Source organism: Rhinatrema bivittatum, chromosome 6 (assembly GCF_901001135.1).
Source record: "Rhinatrema bivittatum chromosome 6, aRhiBiv1.1, whole genome shotgun sequence".
NCBI classification, from domain to species: domain Eukaryota; kingdom Metazoa; phylum Chordata; class Amphibia; order Gymnophiona; family Rhinatrematidae; genus Rhinatrema; species Rhinatrema bivittatum.
Genome location: NC_042620.1, coordinates 175,579,859 through 175,595,539, shown reverse-complemented (window position 1 = coordinate 175,595,539; position 15,681 = coordinate 175,579,859). Strand labels below are relative to the sequence as shown.

Below are 15,681 nucleotides of genomic sequence, written 5' to 3'. Positions count from 1 at the left end.
AATGTTGTATACCTAGACCTTCCTGCCTGTTCACAAAATGTAACAGCTCATTTTATCCCTGACACTCGCATGAGGGAACTCATTACCCCAGTTTTGTATAATCTACATTGGTTCCCAGTTCAGTGGTGAGTTCAACTTAAAGTCGCAGTAATAACACAGTATTTTGCAATCTGATTCCTTTCCGTGGGCTAATGCACTACTGAGGATTTATCTTCCCACTTGTAATTTGCAGTCTCTTCATGGAGGGCTGCGTGACATTCTTTCTCATAATTTGGCTTGATTACATGAGATGCGAGAGAAGGCATTTTGTGTTGCTGCTTCAGAGCTATGGAACACCTTGCCTAACAATTTATAGCTTGAGACATATTCTAAATGCTTTAAGTCAGAGTTGAAAACGTATCTATTCAGATTTAGTATATGGTTAAGTTACAACATATGTCAGTATTCAGCTGTGCTGTCGATTTTTGGCATTTTGATTGTTGTCTTTTGAGTATTTTATGTTACTGGTGTTTTGGGAGCTTTTATGTTATTGATGTTCCATTTTAATATTGTATATATTTGGTTGTAAATCACGTAGGACCTTGTGCACCAGAAGGTTCATACTTTTTTTTAATAAAGATAAATATATATTTGATCCAAAGAGTGAGCACATGCTATCTGTTCCTATTCCCTTCCATGTGCAGTACTACTTCTCTTGCTCTGGGACTGTGTGGCAAGGAGACATAGCTACAGGTTGCTACTGACTGTGGGCCTCTGGCACTTGTTTGACCCAGTGAATAACATGAAAGGTGCGTGAGTGTGTGGAGGGGGGGTTGATATAAGAGCTTTTGGAATGTCAGCAGACATTCATTTGATCTGGAAAAGGGAGCAATGAGAGAGGTGATCAGAGTTGCAGATGACGACACAAATTATTCAAAGTTGTTAAAACAACAGCGGCTTGTAAGGAATTGCAGAAGGATCTTATGAAATTGGGAGACTGGGCATATGAATGGCAGAATAAATTTAATGTGGAAAGGTATAAAGTGATGCTCATAGGGAAAAATAATCCCAACTACAGGCACACAACACTGTGTTCCGTATTAGGATTCGCCACCCAGGAAAACGACCTGAGAGTCCTTGTGGTCAGTACTTTGAAATACTCAGCTCAGGATGTGGTGGTTAGAAGAAACACACAATAGAATTTAGGGTTGTTTTGGATAGGAATGGAGAATATCATATTGCAGATGTACCGAGTCATGGTGTGACTGCATCTTGAGTATTGTTTGCAGTTCTCTAAAAAGATATAGCAGAATTAGAAAAGATACAGAGAAGAGCAACAAAATGATTAAGGGATGGAATGGTTCCCTTATGAAGGAAGGGTCAACAGGTTAGTGCTTTTCAGTTTGGAAAAGAGGGGATATGATAGAGGTTTATAAAATCATGAATGAGGTAAATAATGGATGATTATTTACCCTTTCGAATAATACTAAGACAAGAGAATACTCCATGAACAAACAATCAGAAGATTTAAAACAGATCATAGAAAGTACTTTAACACTCAGCACACAATCAAGCTGAGGAATCTGTTGCCAGAAAAAATGGTCAAGGTGACTAGCATAGCGGGGTTTAAGATGTTCAGACAAACTCCTGGAAGAAAAATCTGTAAACAATTATTAGCCAGGCAGAATTAGAAAGCCACTGCTTATCCCTGGCAGTGAGGAGCAAGAAATAGATCTGCTTTTTGGGATCTGCCTGGTACTTGTGACCTGGATTGGCCACTGTTGGAAACAGGATGCTGGGCTCGATAGACCTTGGTCTGACCCAGTACAACATTTCTTATGTTTTTTTTTTTATTTTATCTTCTCGTATGATATGGAAAGTGACTCTGCGATATAACCAATGGCTCATTTTCAAATTGTTTGTTTTCTCTGCAGGTTTCAACAGGAATCCCTCAGCATCATCATCATCATGTGTTCAGGCCTGATTGAGAAGTACGTGGCGGCCATGGTGCTAAGTGCAGCTGGAGATGCTCTTGGCTTCAAAAATCGCTCTTGGGAGTTCAACAGAAATGGCGAGGACATTCACAAGCAGCTGGCTAAACTGGGAGGAGTGGAGAACATAGACATAAAGGGCTGGCGAGTCAGCGATGATACAGTTATGCACTTGGCTACAGCGGAGGCATTGATCAATGCTGGGAAAGAGCTCAGTCTCCCAAATCTGTATTCTCTCATAGCACATAACTACAAAGAATGTATGGATGACATGAATGGCCGATCTGCTGGTAATTCTTTCAAGAAATAATACTTTCTACTCAGGGGGGGTGGGGAGGCAGATTTACATTTTTTTTTTTCATGTCCTAAGAAACATGGGAGGGAGGAAAGAAGGGAACTGGACAGATTAGGTAGCCGGAAGAGTAGAGCGCCACACTGAAATCTGACCAAAATGGAACGAGTAGGAGGAACATTGAATTTTAATGCCTGATCAAGCTGTTCCTCTTCCTCTGAAGGGTTTCCTGATACCTATTAAAGTGTAATGCGACGATCCTTAACCTAATCAGACATCAGGCTTACTTCTCCACCTGCACTTTTCCTATGTTCTTTCATTAAGAACTGGACCTGTTTGCTAACGAAGCATAGCTTTATGGCCTCTCTGTGCTGATAAGCACCTTGTTCTTTCCCCTCCCCTCCGTGCTGGAACAGGGATAGAACTGCAGTACAATGCAATACCCACCCACTCCGTTTCTACCCTGCTCACTGTGCCTTCCTTCCAGATCTGACTGCACTGGGGAATAACGGAACTCTTTAGTGACTCCAAGGCCTTGTTCTTGCTTTATAGACAGGTGGCTGAATTAGCATAAGCATGAAACTTGAGAGTGCATGACGCTGCCAGCCAAGCTTCAGCTCTTGCTTCACAACCATTTCATTTTCTGACTGTCGCTGCCTCTTTGTAAACAAAATAATGGTTTGTTAAATCACTGCTTTCTTGCACCGCTGCTATTCTGGTAGATCTTTTCTTTAATAATTTGTTTTCCAAAATTCCTGCAGAAAAATGGTTTGAATTGACACAGATTTTACGATTGGTGCTAGTGCTCACAAGTTTGAGACTAAACAATGATTAGGGACAACGGAACATCTTTTTGGTTGGGAGGGAGCCATGCAAATTGCCTTCAAATCCACCCCCAACTATCATTCTCTTACATACACTGGGACTGGGGAGGAAGGAGAGTAAGGGATCTGGGTATAGGAAGAAAAGAGATTATAGAGAACTTCTGGAGGAATTCTGTGCACAAAATTTTAAAATTCTGCAAATGTTATATTAGTCAAAATAACACAATATATTTTAGACTTTGAGTAATTAACCTAAAATGTAATACAGAAACATGCAGTCAAATATTTTGAGCAGAATTCCCCTAGAAGTACACTGTAAGAGTGTCTCTTACAACTCCTGTCCCTACTTCCCTGGCCAGACCCCTTTCTCTCTGCCCTCTCAGGCTGTGACTCCTGCACTCTCTATCATCTCTTCCCTCTCCTCCTTTCGGCTTAATCCTTCCATACTCTCTACCTCCTAGCCTTCTTCTCCTAGAGTTTGACCCCTGTCCCATAAGCCCCTCACACAGGCTTCCTGTCCCACTCTCTCACACACTATCACACAGGCTCTCTCTATCCTCCTCTCTCACAAATACCCTCATACAGGCTTTCTCTGCCCTTCTTTCTCACACAAGCAAACACACACACCCCCCCCCCTCACAAAGGCTCTCTCTGTCCCTTTCTCACATAAACTCACTTTTCTATAGGCTCTCTCACACACACCCTCACACAGGCTTCCTCTGTCCCTCTCTCACATACATCCCCTCATACAGGTTCTTTGTCCCTCTCTCACACACACCCTCACACACGATCTCTCTGTCCCTATCTCCCACACATACCCACCCTTACACAGGCTTCCTCTGTCCTCACACACACATACCCTCACACAGGCTCCATCTCTCTCTCTCTCTCTCTCTCTCTCTCTTTCATACAGACTTCTTTTCTCTCTTGCACACACACACACCCCTGCAAGTAGACTCTCTCTCACACACATATACAGTTCTTCACATGGGCTCACTCTCACTCACACAAACACACACTCTCACAAAATCCCTCTGTCACACATACCCCTATTCAGGCTCAAATCACACACCACAAACCCTCCTGTGCGCTCTCATTCTGCACACACACACACACACACACTCGGGCCTTATTGCCCTCATCACCTGCAGGCGGGTCTCCCGGGCCTCTCTCGTATTCATGCTTCTTGGCCATGAGTGGGATGGGCTCCGCTCGTGGCCTACCATGCCTCCATTGACTTCATCCGTGAGGGGGATGGGTTGTGCTCATGGCCCACTGGGCTTCTCTCAACTTCAAACACTGATGAAAGTACACAGGAGGAGGAGGAGGAGACAGGAGCTTTGCAGAGCTTCAGTCACCTCATTCTTCTCCATCTCCTCCCCAAATGGGGCCCAACATTGCTCTTTGAATGTTGTCATTCAAAGCATGACTCTTGGACCCAGCAGGAGAAGAGGAGGAGAAGAAGAATGACGCACCTGAGGCTCTATAAATCTCCTGTCTCCTCCAGTAAGTGAGGAGATCCAGGGCAGGCAGGCAATCAAGGGACAATACAACAAGCACTGTTCCACTGCCACCAATGCATTCTTATTTTTTTTTAAGATTCCTCTCCTGCAGCAATTTAAAAGCAGGAGGGGGAGGAATCAAGTCGGCCAAATTTTTTTTGGGGGGGGGGGGCCTTCACCCCTGTGGTCTCCCCCTTTCTGATGCCTATGCGTTTATTATTAACATTCTTGATGGTTCATTTTTGGCCTTGGTTGATAATGAAAGCTGTGGAATAGTTGGGGGAGGGGCAGAGGGGGTTAATACTTGCTGCCTGACCCTACTGGGGTCACGATGATGTAACAAACATTGCCAAAGCAGGAGGACTAAGCATTCTGCTGAAAAAAAAAATACAACTTATGCTAATGCAGCCATGCTTCTGCATGTGTTAACACTATTATACCCAAGTACTTTTCTCAGAGTCTCTGGCTGTTAGAAGCTTCCTTGATTTTTTTACTTATTTTTTTATGTGACTTCTAAGCACATAGCTGCTGAATAGCTTGCAACAAATGAAAAATAAACCTCATTTAATTTTTAATTTTGCATTTTTATCATGCTCTTAGTGGCTAGTCAGCCATTTCAAGGCAGATTACATAGTGGTTAGTTAGGTCACATTTAAAAGCATTGCATTATATTACGTTACATTATAGGCAGTTTGTATTCATTGTAGTGTGTCAAAACAGGTTATATTGGAGAATCTATAATTTACAAAGAACAGACTGTTCGATTACATTTGTAATGGGCTGATTATTCAATTAAAACTTTTGTCTCTTTACTGGATTGAAGACTTCTTGGGTATTTAATAGTTGTAGTCTGTTTCTTAGTTTTGGGAGTTGTAGATTTTATGTGCATTTTCGGTGTCATTGAGGGTTATGAGTTATAGGAGATGTCAGCTTGTTTTTAGCTGCATCAGAAACCTAAAATGATATGGAAATATCTGATTCTTTCCAAGTTGTGATACATTTTCTTGGCTCCATATGAGAATTATCCAAAGATGATTACTATTGTGGCACTTTGTCTGGGATTGCATAGAGACCAACAGGATAAAGATCCTGCATGAGACTAAATGCTCAATCAAATCTTTATGGATAGAAAACCCTTGTGTGTCGGGGGAAGAGTACAGTGATAGGGGTATACTACCGTCCACCTGACCAAGGTGGTGAGATGGACAGTGAAATGCTAAGAGAAATTAGGGAAGCTAACCAAATTTTGGTGTGTAGTAATAATGGGAGATTTCAATTACCGTTGCAAAAGATTTTTTAAACTTTTATGTGCAGAAATTTATCTCACTATGTGGACCATCATACCACCCTTGGTTGATTCAGGCAGTAAGCCACGCTTTCAACCACAATGGGTCACTTTTAATCATCGGTCCGATACAGTCTTTTGAATTGCTTCAATTTTCTACTTTATTTAATTTGCTTTTTTATTCATTTTTTGTCCATTTATAATAAAATGTCTTTTAATGATGTTAGAAGCGGAATTGCCTTACTTGAGCGGAGCGCCGCCGCGCTTCCGAGCTGTTACCTTCACTCACTTGTGCAGAGCGTCACCGCGCTTCCAAACCTCTATTTTCAACACTGCCGTGCTTAGTGGGCAGGGATTTCCGATCAAAGGTGCTCGTGTAACTTAGAGCTCCTGTAGTCCCAAGCTCTAAGTTACACGAGCACCTTTGATCGGAAATCCCTGCCCACTAAGCACGGCAGTGTTGAAAATAGAGGTTTGGAAGCGCGGTGACGCTCTGCACAAGTGAGTGAAGGTAACAGCTCGGAAGCGCGGCGGCGCTCCGCTCAAGTAAGGCAATTCCGCTTCTAACATCATTAAAAGACATTTTATTATAAATGGACAAAAAATGAATAAAAAAGCAAATTAAATAAAGTAGAAAATTGAAGCAATTCAAAAGACTGTATCGGACCGATGATTAAAAGTGACCCATTGTGGTTGAAAGCATGGCTTACTGCCTGAATCAACCAAGGGTGGTATGATGGTCCACATAGTGAGATAAATTTCTGCACATAAAAGTTTAAAAAATCTTTTGCAACGTGTGTTGTGAGATAAGTGTGGTTCGTTGCACAATACTTATTAACTGTTTCTGTATAGTAGATTTCAATTACCCCAATATTGACTGGGTAAGTGAATCATCAGGACATGCTAGAGAGATAAAGTTCCTGGATGGAATAAATGACAGTTTTATGGAGCAATTGGTTCAGGAACTGACGAGAGAAGGAGCAGGGCACAATATAGTTTATCCTTGTAAGCTTTTTGTTTTTGTTTTGCCTTTCTTGACATGTTTTTTCATGGGGTTTTTTTGGTTTTTTTTGTTCAGATTTGATAACTGTTTAAACTTTTTGTTTTTTTGTTGTCTATCTTCCATCAGTCACTCCTGCTAGCCTCTTTTTGGGTGCCTTACCCTCCTCTCTTCTGGGCCAGCGAGGAGGAGGGGTGGGGGGGATCTCCAGCCTTTGTTGGTCTTTTCAGACTGGTTCTCCTGTAACAGCGGTGGCATGCGGCTCTTCCTGGCTCTTTGGCAATAGTGACCAACAGCTTTTCTCGGGCCTACTGCATCAGCAACAGGCAGCTCTTGCTGGGTCAGCCATGACAGCAACCTGCATTTCTTTTCAGTTCTGAGTCTGCCTCAGCATTTCTTGAGCTTGAGCAGCAGCAGGTCCCAGGTGACAATTTGGAGGTGCCTCAGTAAGCTGGCACCTGGGTTTTTTCCACCCAGAAAGGTATTGCCTTATATATTTTTTTTTTTACCTTTTATTACTTCACAAATCAAATAAATAAATAAATAAATTTGCTTATCCAGATTTTGAATTAGCTAAGGAGTGTTTTGGGCTCAATTGGGCCACCTGCTTTAGTAAGTTTCTTCATGATAGGCTTCATTTGGGACAGACAGAAATTCAGCCAAGAATGCAAGACCCAATCTACAACTGAAAACTAGACAGCGCTTACAAAACATTAGATTTCATTTTAACTCCTGTGGAAGTGCTATTTAGTACTGCTATAGATGTCCAGTCCTCATGGATCACCTGGCTACTCTGGATTTCAGGAAACTTCTAAAGGATTTGCTTGAGATATACTTGCAAACCCTGCTTCTGTTGATGCAAATATATTATATGCATATTCATTAGGGGCTTCTAGAAAACCATACTAGCCAGGCAGTCCCTGAGGACTGGGTTGAGTCTAGCTGATTTTGGTTGGCTAGGCTTGAAATGACTCATTCATGCATCCTTGGTTTTGATATATATATACTTTTTCTTTCAACAGGTGATACCTGCATGGTTTATGCACTACGGTTACAACCTGGGATACCTGATGGCTGGACTACTGAATTTAATAAACATGGAGGAGGCTGTGGTGCTGCGATGCGAGCAATGTGTATTGGTCTAAGATTTCGTCATCTCGAGCAGTTAGATGACTTGATTCAAGTGAGCATTGAGAGTGGGCGTATGACCCATCATCACCCAACGGGCTACCTCGGATCTCTGGCCTCCGCACTGTTTACCTCTTATGCCATCAACCGCAGACCTCCACATGAATGGGGGAAGGGATTACTGGATGTGTTACCCAGTGCTAAAGAATACATTAAAAAATCAAAGCACTATGTGGATGAAAATTTGGAATCCTGGTAAGACTTCTACGTATAGTCTATTCCATATACTGTGTTTTCTGAAGAGTGCCCCAGGCAATAGTTTCTTGCTCAATCCCTGTGATGTAATATCTTGGTTTGTGCCAAGGTCCTGCTCAAGAACCTGGCAAAGGGCAATTTGCTGAAATGATAGAAATCTGACTTAGAATTCCAGAGGTATCCAAGATGGATTCCTGCTTCACTCACCTGCTTAAGAAGCAGACCCAGGGGTTTCAGCATATGGTGAGTAAATGAGGGAATTAAAAAAGGGGACAGATTGCAGTTGGCCACCGTTTAGCTACAGCAGTTCTACAAAACTGGAATTCTATAATTTGGGGACAGTGACTTTTTTACCCTCTGTTGCCTCAGGTACAAACTGACAAGGAGATTTACTAAGCCATGATGTTTTATCATGGGAGGATTACCATTATTGTGGGGGAGGGGGGCTGCCGCCGCGATACTGGGCCCCTCCCCTGAAAAAAACATTACAGCTGTATGGTGCGTCGTTTTGTTTTGCAGCAAAACACTGCGGGACAAAATAACGTGCCAGGGGCCCTTTAGGCGCGATGATGACCCCAACCTCAAAGGACTGTCATAGCCTTAAAGGGCCAACCACTTAAAAAATGTGCCCGTAAAAGAACAAATTGAGAGGGATCAGGACTGACCCTTGTTCACCCCAATACCTCCCCTCCCCCATCCTCCAAATGTACAAAAAAAATAATTAGTTTCAGTGGGAACTCTTGCGACCCCCACCCCCCACTCCCCCAAACCTTAAAAGGTTTCCCAGGAAGCTGCGATGGGGCCTGGGGTGCCCCCAGCACTGGGCCTGGATGGTGCCGACTTAACCTTGCCACTCAGTACATGTAAAATGGCACTTACCAGTATGGGGGGCACTATACCCCCAACAATTGTGTCTATTGGGGGTGGGGGAGCTCTTATTTTAATGGAAAGGGGGGGTGGGGGGACCTATTATTTATTGCAGATGGGATCAGGGGGGCCATCATTGCAAGAGATACTTTAATCTTTTCTTTAACTTTTTGGGTGTCAGCACTACCTCGAGTGCCGGCCCCGGGGTGAACAGAAGGTCGTCTTTGACCCCGCTCAACTTTCTCTTTTGTGCCGTGGCACTTTTTTTCAGCATGCCCTTTTACGAGAGCCTCCGCATTTGGGTCCTAGGGCACCAATGTTAGATTAAACAATTTCCCAGGATGGGTTAATTTATTGCAGCTGACCACTTTCTAAGTCAGTCGGGATAAATTATTAACATGGAATTGCCTATTAATGAGCTGCTTTGCATGGATTTACAAAATTCATGCATGTAAATTATATGCAAAGCGGCTTATTGTAATAGGGAAGGCAATCTGGGCAGGGCCATGCAAATAATTGCATATAACATGCGATATCACCATAATAGAGTTGTATTGCGCAATATTCGCTGTGTAACGTGTATTAGAGCCCTGTCGCAGTTTGATAACTCAAGAGGATCAGTGAATACCAGGAGTTCTTTATTCTGCACAAAACATCATAAAAAGCCCGACTCAGGCCGAGTTTCGCTCTTTGAGCTGCTTCAGGGGCTGACAGAACAAAATAAATATAATCACATATGGAAACATATAAATATGAATAAAAACATATAAATGTGAATAAACATATACACCAAACATAGATAATGAAATTTTATACAAATTATATAAAATCAAAACCACAGACATAATTATTAACACTTGACAACACTGAGTGACACCTATATTGTAACATAGCCTAGTTATCTAAATAGCTCAAATGCCATTCCTTGTATGAAAGTTAAAAAAAGAGGACTACATGCGTGCCCGTATAAAAATATGATTGAACAACTTTGAAATACCTATTATGTGTATTGCCGGTGGTTTGTCTCCATATTTATTTATTTATTTATTTTTAGGTTTTTATATACCGGAAGTTCCTGTATACAATACATATCACTCCGGTTCACAATTAACAGAGAAAACTATCGCCGGGAAGGCGGTTTACATGGAACATACATGGAACATGGAACATATCGAATAAACTATAGTAAAGTACAATCTAATTTATAGCAGTTCAGCCTCTTAGAAAATGCTTAAACAATTACCTTCAAGACAAAGATTGAGTGATGTTATAACAAATTGTAACCACTTACTGAGACAAAATCAAAACTTGAAACAAAGAATCACTTGATTGTCTATCTGGAGTTAAAAAGGATTGCTCTGAAAAAAAAACTAGCATGCAGACAGGGGCTATAATGCAGGTACTCGGGACCAGTCGTTCAGGCACTCACACAACATTGCCCCCCATAACCATTACAAATTAGACACTACAACTGATTTGGATACCAAATAAGGCCGCAGTTTATTAAACCTAACCCGAGCCAACTTAACAATGTTCCAAAACAACTCCCCCACCTCCACCTCCTCTGCCGCATGTCAATTCTTCACTTACCATCGCGGCCCAATGGTAAGCAGCTTGGAGCTCCCCCCCCCCCTTCACCTACCCCGCCGCGTCGTCAGCGAGGGTAGGCTTGCGGCCTGAGCATCGGTCCACCCCTTGCTCTTTAGGCCTTCCCGTGCAGCAACCCCAAGCTGCACGAGCATTACCCCCCCTTCCAACGTGCCCTTCCCAATTCAACATAATACACAACCAAATAAGGCTCGGGTTTCCGCCTACTGCGACAGTCCTGTTAACACAACACGAAACAGCGCCGAACGACATTAGGGCGGGAGGGAGGGAAGCAAAGTCACCTCCGCTTGCTTCGCTGCCGAAATCCTCAGTGCCCGCTCCCGACTGTCCTCGCTCCCGTCTTCAGTCATTGCCCAATGGCAGCGTGGCAGTTCAAATTGCCGCGCTGCCATTGGTCCCCCGGTTCTCCTCCTTACTTGTGCCCGCCCCCCCCCCCTCCTCTCTTCCCTGCCTCCTTGCCTCCCGCCCGATCCCGCGTTATTTTCGGCGATACCGGGACGAGCCCGGTTCGCCTCCCCTAACGCAGGTACTCGGGACCAGTCGTTCAGGCACTCACACAACATTGCCCCCCATAACCATTACAAATTAGACACTACAACTGATTTGGATACCAAATAAGGCCGCAGTTTATTAAACCTAACCCGAAGAACCTTAAAAAAGTGAGGAATAATTTAAAAAGTACGGCCAGACTCGTTTGTAAATAGAGACATGAGGCACTGAGTGTAAGAAACGCTTTCATGCCAAATTGAAAACAGCCTCTCGCTGACATGTAGACGGGGACTTAAAGTAAACAAAAAAGTGAAGCTGTAAAATCATTATGAACTAATGGTTATTCAACTACAACAAAGTTAACTTAGTGTAAAACTACTATATCTTCATGAAAGTGAATGGCCATAAAAACGCTGTCATGTCAAAGTTAACCCTCTGTGGTTTATATGCTAAGGCACTGAAAATCAAACATAAAAAGTCACTTTTGTTCTGTCAGCCCCTGAAGCAGCTCAAAGAGCGAAACTTGGCCTGAGTCGGGCTTTTTATGATGTTTTGTGCAGAATAAGGAACTCCTGGTGTTCACTGATCCTCTTGTCTAGGTCGCTACTGCAATATTGGATCAGTTTCCGGTCTGATTTTTTGGACCTTCCGCAGTTTGATAACTCTCCCTGTTAGGCTGGGGAAAGGGAAATACCTACAGTACCTTAATGTAATCTGTTTTGAAGAGCCAAAAAGCAGAATATTAATCAAATAGATAATGGAGACTTAGCTATGTCCTCTACTGGGATTGCCTGTGATTGATTGATTGATTATTTATTGAAATTTTATATACCACCTGTAAATCATATTGAATCAGCAACCCTTGGAGTGCACACTTTTAGGATTAGCCACAGGACCAACATCAGGCTCACCAGTCTGTATTTCTGGATCACATCTGGATCCCTTTTTAAAGATTTATATTATATTATTGTTAATTACTTCTGCATTATGTTTATGTTTTGAAACTCTGCACTGCCCCATGTAATCCGCCATGGACAGAAAATGGCAATATGGTGGATAAGACATTTCTGTAAATAAATAGTGAAAGTGGAGGTATGGAGGTTTTTTGGTTTGTTTGTTTTTTTAATGCTGTCTTTTATATAGTGTAGTTTTGCTTGTTTATCATATGTTGTATTATATTGTTATTACATTTTTAGTAATTTGTTGCTTTGAGCTGTACTTTCTGTAAATAAGGCAGTCTATAAATGTAAAATAAAATGAAATGTGAGGGCGAGGGAAGGGTAAGAAGGGGGATTGGGAGAAGAGGAAAGGATGATGAGGGTAACAAAGGAAAGAGAGATTGCGGAGGAGGGAGCAGAGGGAGGGAAGGCAGATCCACTCACATCTGTTGCTGCCATCCTTTTTCTCACTCACTCACTCATATCCCATACCCCCTTCAGTCCCTGTCCCCCTTCACCGATCCAGAATGGACCGAGTTGGCCTCTGTCAGAGACAGGATGTTGGGCTTGATGGACCTTTAGTCTGACCCAGTATGGCATTTTTTTTTTTTTTTGTTATGTTTTGTTACCTCAACTTCTGTTACAGTAGTTTAACAATGAATATCATTACTGCATCTATATGACTGGCTAACAGTTACCCACAATAACATGTACTGTAATGAGATAGTTAAAGGTATTGAGGACTTCTTGTGCCATCTGACCACTTCTCTTGTTCTGTGACTTAACAGGATGTTGTGGACACTTTTTTAGCTGCCTTGTTAGATATGCTTGCCTGTACTTAATCTCTAGGGAGAACAATTTTCAAACATATTGTTAAGTAGTGATTTGTGTGCATTCCATCCCGAATATGGCTAAACATATGCGCATAGTTTTAGTGACATTAAGAGGTGGCATTCCTGGGGTCTTTTGGGTGGAACTGGAAAATAATATGCAGAGAGGGCAATAATCACCATTCCATTGTAATTTTATCTGTGAGGTTTGCACCCGCTCAGTCTTTTGCTTTGATTATTGGCCCCAGAAAAATTACCTGCAGAAATTGCACCTGCTTTCTCTGCGTGTAACATTTCCATCGTATGCTTTTGCTTATATGAAACTGTACATGCTGTTCTGACCTCTGTCCCAGATTGCCTCTCTACTCTCTAGGAAAAGTATGTGCCTTGTTGACCATTGGCGTATATGTTACCTGTGGACTGGTTCGAGCAACAACAAAAGCCCTAGTTTCTGAGGGTAAAATGCTATTGAACCTGTAGAAAGGACTTTCAGCTTTGTCCTCCCCAATAGTATTTTCAAATCTACACATTTTTTTTTCTGTACAAGATCTACCCACACAAAAATCAACTGCAAAAGTCCGCTGTTACCTGTGGACTTTGCTCCGGAGTTCAAAAGGAAAGTGTATGCGTATTTTCTCTTTGAATTTGATGCAAGGGCCACGGATAAAAAATACGTACAGACTTTGTGCTTTATCATAGTCTGCAGATTATCCTCTATTACTCTCATTGTTCTGATACTGCAATAAAGGATGCCTTATGTTATTTCACCCTTTCTGTCTTGTGGGATTTAGCATAGATTCATTTGCAGTTTTGATTTCTTGGCAGGTCATACTTTGAAACCCAGTGGCAAGCTTACCTTAAGACAAGAGGGATTTTGGATGGGAAAACACAAGCATCTTTCCCAGAGGTGTACGGCGTGAAAGAAAGAGATGACTTCTACAAATCTCTCAGCTACAGTGGCTGGGGAGGAAGCAGCGGACACGATGCTCCGATGATAGCCTACGATGCTGTCCTCGGAGCTGAAGACTCCTGGGTAGAGCTCTCCCACCGTGCTTTCTTCCATGGTGGAGACAGCGATTCCACGGCAGTGATTGCTGCCTGCTGGTGGGGAGCCATGTATGGCTTTAAGGGAGTGAGTGCTTCCAACTTCAGAAATCTGGAGTATAGGGAGAGGCTGGAAAAGGTAGGGAGAGATTTGTATCAGCTTAGTTAGTAGAAGCTGGAGGTAAGAAAAGAAAAAAGCAAAAGTTAAAAACTGTGATCAGATGAAGCCCAGAATTAGACTGAATGTGCCCATGACATGCAGGGTCCAGCCACATGCGTAACCACTGGTATTTGCGCACGCGGGCCTTTGAAAATTTACTTGTAAGTTAGCCAGATAAGTTGTATCCGGCTAACTTAGAATGCCAGATATCTCTGAATATCGGGCCTAATGTATTTTCTGTGTGTTCCAATGCTTTCTTTACAACTGTTCAAGTACTAATATTTTGCATATTTGTATTGTACCCTGTGATTAATAAATGAAATCACTGTATGATCAATTTATTTAAATGTTATTTCTTATAACATAAAATAATGTTAGGCTTTCTGACCATTTTCACTTACATTCATATGCTTAAATAATGTAAACTGTCAGGACAATTGTTTACTTAGATTTTGTTAGAACATTGTGCTGTGGGGCTGGCCCAGTGGCACATAGGTAGTGCTATTGTGGAAGGCCCCCGTTGCTCCCTGGGTTGACTAGGAGTGGAAATGCTGCAATGTTCACAGCTTCTGTGTGAGCCAGGAGTCATGGTAATTGCTTAAGGATGACACCTAGTGGCTGGATTCAGAACCCACGAATGTACAAATGCAAGTACTGTCATTGCATTGCCCAAACTAGGTATGTTTGTTTATTTTTTTATTTATTTAGAAGAGTTTATATACCGAGGTATAGCAAGCTGCCTTGGATGTATTATAGAATATTACAAATATCCCCAGATAGCTGCAAATGAAGGCTCATGTTGCCCAATCCCAGCTCTGGTTCTGATTGACCTTGATGCCCAAAGGAGCAGGAGGAAACTGCCAGGCCAAAATAATTCCCACCTATTGTGGAATTTTAAACTGTGTTGGAGGTACATTATGTCTGTGTAACTATCGGTATTGAAATTGCCACTAGTGTGCAGTTCACTGTAGCCCATGGCCACAAGGAGCCTATGACCTGGCATTTAGTGGGGACCCCAAGAGAGCTGAAGTGAGAATATGCAACAGCAGCTTTGAAAAGGCTGCTATCAAAAGTGGTATCGGCAGCAGCAGTGATCCTGTGTAGGCTGTCAATATAAGAAGATGAGGTGTGGCCCCTCCCACCCCCAGTGGATTGCTCACATGAATGGGAGTCAGAGGTGAAGGACCCACATAGGGCCAATGTGAAGATACCACTTGTTCCATCGCTGTAACTATCTATCCAGGGTACACCACTTGTTCAACTCTTTTATCATCACATTCATAAATATTGGCTCAACATGGCTGCAGACATTCATGAGCAGGCAGAGGTAAGTCTTGATCATCTCTTTGACAGCAGTCTGTTGTTTCTGACAGAAGCATTCTACCCCTTGATAGAGAGCAATCTTTATTGTTAAACTTGAACTGGGGGAAATGGAGCAATGTAGGGCCTAAAATATGGCGGGACTCAGTGAGGATAGAAGTGATTGGGT

At 42.5% G+C, this 15,681-nt stretch overlaps 1 protein-coding gene across 1 annotated transcript in view; it reads left to right on the top strand.

Annotated features, from left to right (window-relative positions):
* Positions 1-14,533, top strand: part of ADPRH (ADP-ribosylarginine hydrolase) — a 28,065-nt gene extending 13,532 nt beyond the window's left edge. The window contains exons 2-4 of the mRNA XM_029606178.1: positions 1,914-2,260; positions 7,896-8,256; positions 13,814-14,533. Coding sequence (XP_029462038.1) covers positions 1,948-2,260; positions 7,896-8,256; positions 13,814-14,201 — 1,062 coding nt within the window. The 5' untranslated portion in view covers positions 1,914-1,947 and the 3' untranslated portion in view covers positions 14,202-14,533. The remainder of the gene's footprint in view (positions 1-1,913; positions 2,261-7,895; positions 8,257-13,813) is intronic.
* The last annotated feature ends 1,148 nt before the right edge of the window (positions 14,534-15,681 follow it).